The sequence below is a fragment of the Ictalurus furcatus genome, chromosome 15, assembly GCF_023375685.1.
Source record: "Ictalurus furcatus strain D&B chromosome 15, Billie_1.0, whole genome shotgun sequence".
Lineage (NCBI taxonomy): Eukaryota > Metazoa > Chordata > Actinopteri > Siluriformes > Ictaluridae > Ictalurus > Ictalurus furcatus.
In genome coordinates, this window is record NC_071269.1 from 5273891 (window position 1) to 5283172 (window position 9282).

A 9282-nucleotide genomic window follows, 5' to 3' on the forward strand; every position below is an offset into this window, starting at 1 on the left:
GAAGCCAGGTGGATTTTAATGACGTCACACGAACACCATGATGTCGTTAAGCTCCTTGCGCGAGAGATCGGGCACGGTGGCGTCCGGAGCCGGGTAGCCGACAGGAAGCAGCAAGAGCAGCTTCTCGTTGGCTGGGCGGCGGAGGAGGACGCGGAGCTGCGGCCCACAGTTTAAAGGAGTGGAGGTCACCGTCACCAGACCCACGTTCTGAGAAAGAGAGAAGCAGAATGTGAACAGATAGCACCTAAACGCAGATTTGTTAAAAAAAAAAAGTGCGTATGTCTTTGCGTAAGTATTCGAAACACCTGCAGAGCTGCCAGTAGGAGGCCACACGAGATGGACACACTAATCTCGTTGTAGTAGTGAGTCCTTTTCTTTCCATCCGGCATCGTTCCGTACGTCTGCTTAAAGATCAGGATCAGATATGGCGCCGTGTCAAGGTACTCTTTCACCCAGTTAGTCCTGGACAAGAAATATTAAAGTCTAGAGCTCAATGGATTTGTTGTAATACTGTCTTATTTGGTAGCCGATACATTATCAAACATGTCTTGGCTGGTTACGTTTGATGCAAAGGGAACATTGTGTGTTGTCGTTACAGAGCTTAGGCACAAGAGGGTGCTAGTGCTACAGGAGCCTAGGAAATGATCTAAGAGATGGAAGTGAATTTTGGCAGTGACGGTGACAAACACACACATGCATGAGCTTTACCGGAGTCTGCGCAGGTCGTGAACCCATTTGTCTCCCATCCTCTGTTTGTAGTTGATCTCTTCCTCCTCTTCAACGATCTCTCGGATTTTGTGCTTGATCTCGGCGTCGGCCACCACTACGAACGTCCAGGGCTCAGTGTGAGCACCGCTCGGGGCCGTACCTCACACACACACAACAAACACACAAAGTTTGTTTGATTACTGTCTCAAAGTGTTTTATCCCTCTTATATCACAGCAATCTGTCAGTACTAATAACTGTTATTTATACAAAGCAATACATCGTATTTTTTATCCATCTGTGGTCGTATTTAACGCTGTGGAATGTCCACAAAACAAATTAGTTCCTATTATCACTTACGCTATAGCAGCTATAAACACTTGTCCCTCAGGCAGCCTCTCTTTTTCTTTCTCTCTTGAAGCTGCTAAGCCAGCTTGTCGTGTTACTGATAAACCGGAAAGCGCAACGTTCCTGACTCGTACAAGGTGCTGACTCTTGTAGACTCCTTTCATAAAAAACGCTAACTAAACGTAAAATCGTCTCAAAGAAAACTTCATCATGTCAACTTAAATTTTTTTTATTTTTTGAAAAAAAATCTGTTTCTGTTGAGCATCCACTATAAAAGTCCATGTGTACGTTGTTAGTATAGAAGAAACTATATTAGAACAAGCGCATTGATATAAAACTGTGATTTGTCTTGTGGCCGGAACTACTTTCAGAGCTGCTAGTTATAGAACATTATTTGCTGTGGTATAAAAAAGGATCATCGTTTGACTGCGGTTTTTAAAATGTTAGCAGCGTTCAGGACTTGATGTGAGGTGGAGAGGCGTGTGGTGAGTACCTGCAGCGCGTATCACGTTATCGATCACCTCTCGAGGGACAGGTTCTGGGCTGATGTAGCGGACCGACCGGCGCTCGTTCAAAAGGGTGTAGAAGTGTTTGGAGCGCTCCAGCATTTCTTCCTCTGGGTAGCGACAAGGAGCGTATGGAACGTGGGGGAGATCTTCTGTCCCTACGACTGCCCAATCATCTTCCTCTACAGGGAAGAAAACGTGACAATGAGCTGATCACAAGTACGATTAGCAAAAATGATTGACGTTACTGAATGTATGTCTATCTTTCGCTATGTACAGTTTATCAGCGTTCCTTTAGTCCATCCATTAATGGAAATAGTCCACCATTATAGACAGACGCCACTGACCACCCTGCTGAAAAAAAACAACAGAAGCCGTCACAGAAATTCTAATGGTTTCCACTACAAATACCATGAAAAATGATCAGCTGTTAGCCATTAAAATCCTTACCAAATGGTTTCCATTACGTCGTAGGATGTATTACAGACGTAGATCCTTAATGGTATCCACTAGACATAACAGGCCACAAATAGAAGTTAACAAATTACCATTAGGTAATTTACATAGTACCATTACCCACAGGGACCATTACAGTTTCCATTAAAACCAATACAATTCCTATTATAACCATTAAAACGAACTACAAATTCTGAGGGTTTCTATTGTTTTTTCAGAGTGGATTTTATTTGTGTATGTTTTTAATCCGATTACGTGCAATTAAGGGATAATAACATCAAGTCCTACATAACAGACCTATAGAAACAATAATTATATTTGTAATTATAACCAGTGCATTAACATAAACCTGTAATTTGCCTTGTAGCTGGAACTACTGTCAGAGCTACACGTATAGAAATTTAATCAACACCTTTTAACCAATCAGAAGCAAGAATTCAACATCGCTGCGATATAAAATGCATTAATGACTAACTGCAGTGGTATACACACACAAAACCATTCAAATATCTCAAAACGTCTATGCATGTACATGTTCACAGATCGTACAGTACAGTGAGTAAGTGAGTGAGCGAAGCAACCCTTTCTATGCAGGAATTTCTGCCTCGTGTGAATAAACACTCAATGATCTCTTGCGCAAGACGTTTTGCTCTGGATGACTTCTCTCCACAGTAATTTTATCCAACTGGAATGAACCTCTACGTCCTTGACTTCAACTTGACTTTGGTCTGTAGTTCCCGACATCGTTGTTCTCTCAGAGAGCAAAAACATTGGTGGGAAAATGCAATGTTAATTCTGATAACTGGGAAGGTACAGCAAAGAACAGTCTTCCTGCCGTCTTTCATCACACTGTAAGAACATTACCCAGAATGCTCGATCTGCAGGTCTGAAAAGTTGATCAGTTTTCACTAAAGCAATGCAACCATATAAAAACACATAGGATCTACTTTTTTCCAACAAGCTCCAATGCTTAATCGGCTCACTGTATGATGTTCTATGTATATACAGTCTGTACTATTCTTTTATTCTTGAATCTTCCACCGACAGGACCTAAACTGCTATACAACTATACTAGTAATCATTAATAGCTAATAGTACCTGATAGTGAACATCATATGATTTTATAATAAAAATAGATTATAAAAATAAAAAATACACACTTTTTGGAGTTCACAGACCTTGCGGCAAGAAAAAAAAACAGCATATGCTGTTGAAGTTTCATACTGGAAAACATATAAGATCTGTATGCCTTTACTGCATGGTGTTGCCATTTGGCAACAATTCATTATCTCCAATATTTTCTTAAGCACCAATAAAAAAAACTACTATTTTACTATGTAACTGGACAAAAGGGGGCATTAACTTTGACATAACAAAAAAAAATGTGCCGAGTCAGATGACCAGGAAATGCTGTTTTGTACTTCCTTTTCTGCAGTCACAGGCATGGTGAAGATCATCATCGGGTGGCTCTAAAAATGTGATGAATTTTTCAATATTTAGGCATAACTACATCATGGAATTAAAATGAAAGTATCTGAGATAGGTTCACATTTATTTTTTTGTCATTTAAACAAGTTTATGTATTGTGAGTATTTTGTTAAATGGTAACATGTAATTGTTGCCCTATGGCAACAACATGCGATAATGAAACTGTGGTATGTGCGATCATGAACTGAAACAGGCCTACATAGTGTTACAGCTACTGTTGTAATTTCAGACATTTTGCAGTTGTGCCAAAATGTCAAATTTTATATAAAATGTTATGTTTCAAGCGAAAGAATTAAGAATTCAAGAGAAAGAATTAAAAAGATACTTCACCCAAAACATGTTTGGATCTATTTTTTTTGTATGTATTTTGAGTGAGTAAATCCATCCACATATTTTTACGCCTCTAATTCCTTTCTAGAAGATTAAACTTTTACACCCTCCCCCCATAATTTACAAAAAAATTTCATTACTTGAATTCTAATTAATAAGTAATAATATTTTTATTATTAATTCAAGTAATAAAAAGCTCCAAAACATTTTTTTATGTAAATGTGATAATTCATGCAGTAGAGTTTATTTCTCTTCAGTCAGAACTCCATGGAGAAACTTTACGCCTGCTGCAAGCCCTCAAAAAACACCTCATATTTTAACATATGAGACATCTTTAAATAAACCTTTTCTTGTATTCCCTGAAGCCAGGCGAGAAACAGATTTTTTGGGGGGCTCAGACTCCACCTGATCTTCATTTATGTAAAACTGGACCTCCTAACTGAAACTCCTAGTGCTAAATCCACAACATAGATGGGAATTCCGACTCTTCTCAGTGAGTCGGCTCAGCGCACCGATAAGAGCCGACTCTTTTGAGTTTTTTTCAATCACGGTTGTGATGACCTGTATATGCGTTGAAGAATCATGAATACACACGGCTGGTAGATTAATAACGAGAATGTCACGGTATTTCCAAACTAACTGCCGTTTGGAAAAGCGAGTCTGCTCCCGGTGTTCACTTAAAAGATTTGAATCAAAGAGTCGACTCGTTCGAAAAGGACACATCAGTAGTATGCAAGACAGTTTGGGTTTTTTTGTTTGTTTGTTTGTTTGTTTGCTTGTTTGTTTTAATTAGAGCGCATCCGTATGCATACAAAAATAGGTTAAAGTGAGGGGAACGGTGAATATATAAAGCAGTGTTTGACTGTCAGTAAGTTAAGGCGATACGGTTCGTACCGTTTTCTCTGCCGCTGATCTCGGTGTCGTCCTGCAGGTCCTCGTCCACCCACGGCCGGGCTTCTTTCCCGCTTCCCCCGCCGCTGGAAGATTTCTGAGCTGAGGAAGACTCCGAGCTGCGCTGCGTTTTAAAGATGAAGGCGATGACGACGCACAGGATGGCCACGAACACTGGAGTCAGAGTGGAAATGAGAGCCATGACACCGACACCGAGGTCAGTACAGGACTCAGGACCGAGGTTCGAGGAGAGCTGAGGAAAGTTAGAGGCCTGCTGGTCTGTGAGGGGAAAGTTACAGGGGCGGAACCTGTTAATGTTTCAACCACTCTCTCTTTCACTCTTTCTAGCCCTTTAGTTCTTTATCATTCCCCCCCCCCCCCCCCTTAGGGAAAAATCCCTAATCCCTTAATTTAAGGTATTAAAGGAATGTTACATTAAATTGAAACAGATGGTTGACAACTAACAAGTAAAGATTCAGTCAGAAAATACATTAATTATTTAAACAATTTAAACAACATAATCTGAAAAATTGGGAAAAGAAAAAAAAAAACCCACCAAGGATTATCTTCCTTTTTCCCAAAATGCAAATTCAAGATCCATGATATTTGGGGAGGTAGAGTCAGGGTGTTATATTGTTGCATTAATAAGCATGTTTTAGTGACTCCATAAAAATAAGTCAAACTTTGGTAAACAATTTGCAAATTTTTGTTTGTGAATGTAGTAGGCTACTTGGCATGCAGAATAGAGATGTTCACAACGTACTCCCTCATCTCGCGTCTCTGTGTGTGTGTAAGAGCATATAATATCTTTCAGAGATAACATGTAAACTTTCCTTGGGTCAAATAAGAAGGAACTGACATCGGAACAAAGCCTTGAAGACAGCCCACAGTTATAAAAAAAGATGAGCCACGTCTTCCTTATTTACGGTACAGAAAAGCGCATCTGTTGGAGATCTTAGGGGAAAATCACATGAGCACTTGAGCAAGACACGACACAGTGATCACATGTGAAAGACAACATGTTATGCACTGGAATTGAAGATGTGAGCTGAAGTAAAGTCAGTAATAGGCTATGTGATAAATAAAACCACGTGGCCTACATGTCAAAATGAAATTAGAGGCATGTATAAAAGATCACATGTGGAAAAAAATAATCACGTAAATAAAATATATGCGAAAATAAACAAATTCAGTGTAAAATCACACTTGGAAAAAAAAATTGTGAAAAATATATCAATCCCTGGTCTCTGGTCTGCTAAAACTCTTGATTTTCTTTGTACTTTGATTTACTTTGTATTAAAAGAGTTAACCTACACTTTATTCATATAAAATAATTGCTCTGAAATGTGTATGGTGTACCTTATAATGCATGTGAATTCATTAGAAGCGTATTAAAAGTATTTCTCCTTCCTAATATGCACCATTTATAGCCTACACCGTGGTTTCGCAGTATAAATACAACAAATAAGCTGTTTTAAGACAGCATAAAAGCTCGGTGCTCAATAAAACATATAATGACGCTACGTTGCTATAAAGATACTCATGCGATACATAGAATCTTGGTAATGTAAAACACTCATGTCAAATCTAGACATGAGTCTGATCTTTTTTCTTTTTTTTTATAATAATTTACTCATATTTGATTCATGAGAGATGAGCGCTGAGTCCGTATCCTGATATTAATAGTAGTCCTTCCTCTCAGGAGCATTCCTCTTATTGGAAATGAGGTTGACCTGCCATTGCTGCGTGGTCGCCGTTCGACAGGCATGTATTAAACGAATGTTTTTTAATACACTCACTCTAAGGATGGAGTGGGTTTAAATCTTGTATCAAAGCACTGAACTATGTGGCACATCAATGCATGATAAAATTAAAGGTGAGGTCTGTGATTTTTACATCAGACCACTTTTTATATCACTTGGTGTGTGTAGTTCTCTTCATGTTTAAAATCAAATCAAAAATCTGCTGAGGAGAGAAATTCTCGATCCGCAAACTGGAGAAAAAAAAAACAAACAAATGATGTGCACCACCAACATTCAACCAATCAGGACAAGCAAGCATCTCTAACTTTCTTGTCAATCATCACAGTATTAGTTCAGTTATCAAAATATTATTATTGTAATTATTCCAAGGTTGGGCTCTAATGTTCTCTAGGCCCAAACATTAAATAACATTAGTGCAATGTTCAGAAAACATTCAAACATTCGTAATAGGCTAATACATGAATAATACGTGTTATACATCTCTCTGTGTTTTTTTTTCTTTCATTCTTTCTCTTTTATTTCTTTCTTTCCCCATTTGGTTTTATATGCTTTATTTTTTATTATTATTATTTCTGCCTTCTCTCTTGCTTTCCTACTTGTCATTCTTTTAATCCCTTTTCTATTTTTTTTTTTTTTTGCTTTCAGTCTCTTTGCACATGATTGCTCTTATTTATCTCACCTATATCCTATCTCTGGTTTCTATATCTCTGTATCTACATCTCTATATATTTCTTCCTGTATTTGAATGCATCTATCTTGCCCTCAAACCTGACCAGTTTCCCAAGTCCTGCTGATGAAAAGCATCCTCACAACAGCATGCTACCATAACCATGCTTCACTGTTATGATAGTGTTCTAAGTAAGGGTTTAGAGCAGGGTTTGTTTTTTTTCTCTTTACAAACGCAGTGCTTTAAGGCCAAAATGTAAAACGTTGGTCTTATAAGACCAGATAACCTTTTTCCACACGTTTGCTGAGTCTCCATATGGGATTTCATTTTTTCCCCACCATACTGCCTGTAATTTATTCATCTTTCCTGTGTTTATTTATTTATTTATTTTAAATATTTCTTTACTTTCTCTTGCCTGTGTTAATCTCCTCTCATTTATCCTGTCCATCTCTATTTCTTTTTCTATTACTCTTACCCCTCTCCTTTCTGTAGATCTATTTCCATCCTTTATTTCTTTAGACGGTATTGTAAATAAAATATGCACACAGCAATTTACTGCATGTCTAGGATACAGAAACTCTCCACATCCAGAGAGTGTAAGAGTATTAACAGGAGTTACGCGTGAATAACAGTATAATGTTAGTGTGAAAATGATGTGCAGTCTGTTCGGTTACAGCCCTGAGGGGAAGTAGCTGTCTGGATGTGCTAGGATTCTTGCTTTGGCAGTCTGGTCTCTCTCTCAGTCAGGCTGAAAAATAAAACGAGCAAGATGAGAGGAACAATCTTGCCATCTCTCTTTTTTGACTCTGCTGTTTATACAGTAGGTCTGTGATGGAAAGCAGGTTTCTGAAGGGATGATGCACTGCAGTGAGCAACTGCCCGGTCAAGAATAACCAATTTGCAGTATTCGCATTGCTGTAGAATCCATCTCGAATGTTTTCTCATCCCCCCCACCTTCCATGTTACGTTTATGCTACGTGAAAGACATTACTTTGTTGATTTCATGAATAAAGATAAAGACAAATCATTCTCATAATAAACCCCTAAAACAAACAAACATTTTTAATAAATTATTTTCTATTTATTTATTATTCAAACAAATTTTAGCAGATCTTGCCTTCCATAAGATGCACACATTAAAAGTGCAATAAAATTAAAAGATTTTATTAAGCAGCACAACTACATCGTGAAGAATAAACTACTTGCAGTATTCACATCTATCTCACATGATTTCATTTGATATATAAACAGTGATGGATACTGCGCGCCTGTTTAAGTTGTTTTTAAGTTGGTTAACACATTCAGCTATTACATATTACATTAGAAACGATCATTTTGCATTAAAGGAGCAGTATGCAATTTCGTCACCCTCTGCTGTGCACAAGGTTGAACTACAAGCTCAATTTAAGCAACTGTTGATGACGACAGATGATAGTTTCAATTTCCTTCCAGACATCCTTGTCCCCTCTGTCCAAACTATACTTAATAAAGTTAATCAACTTTGTGTTGATCTGGTCCAAAGTCATTTCCAAGCTGTAGACGTTTAACCATAACCTGAAAAAACTAGTGAGATCCGTTGTAGGGCAATATTGCAGACACAGATTTATAAGGAATCTCTGTATGATTATTGCAGGTTTAGAAACACGTAAAGATTATGAAACAAAATGACAGATTGCACCTTTAACCATTTGAGCTGAATACCTGTTCTAGTTTTGACGTATCGACTGGTGTCATAAAATAAAGACAACTGGTGCTATAATATTGAAGACATTTTGACACTTTTCTGAGTTTTGACTCCTAGACTAGTCAATCAATAAATAACCACTGGATCACTTCAATCAGTGTGTATTTTTGAGAGTGAGTGTGTGTGTGTGTGTGTGTCAATATGCACTATGACCTTTTTAGTAATAATTAACATTGAACAGGATCAGGGATGAGGATGATGGTATTAGAAGTATTCCAACGTTCCATTTATGGATGAATCTACAGACAGAAAATAACGCATCTTTAATATGAATCCATGCAATTTAGCAGTGCATGAAATATTAATTGACAGCGAGAGCCGTCTTCCTGTCATCCTTCAGTCTCCCAAGCGCAGCTTCAGAATAAATATCGAACTTGACAGTT

General features: G+C 37.9%; 1 protein-coding gene across 1 annotated transcript; it reads right to left on the reverse strand.

Annotated features, from left to right (window-relative positions):
- iyd (iodotyrosine deiodinase) lies at positions 1–5006 on the reverse strand. The gene is made up of 5 exons (XM_053643161.1): positions 4729–5006; positions 1548–1742; positions 709–868; positions 306–462; positions 1–207 (listed from the first exon to the last, which is right to left on the reverse strand). Exons 1-5 carry the CDS (start codon positions 4925–4927, stop codon positions 25–27), a joined length of 894 nt encoding a protein of 297 aa, XP_053499136.1. The 5' UTR covers positions 4928–5006; the 3' UTR covers positions 1–24.
- Between the last annotated feature and the right edge of the window lie 4276 nt (positions 5007–9282).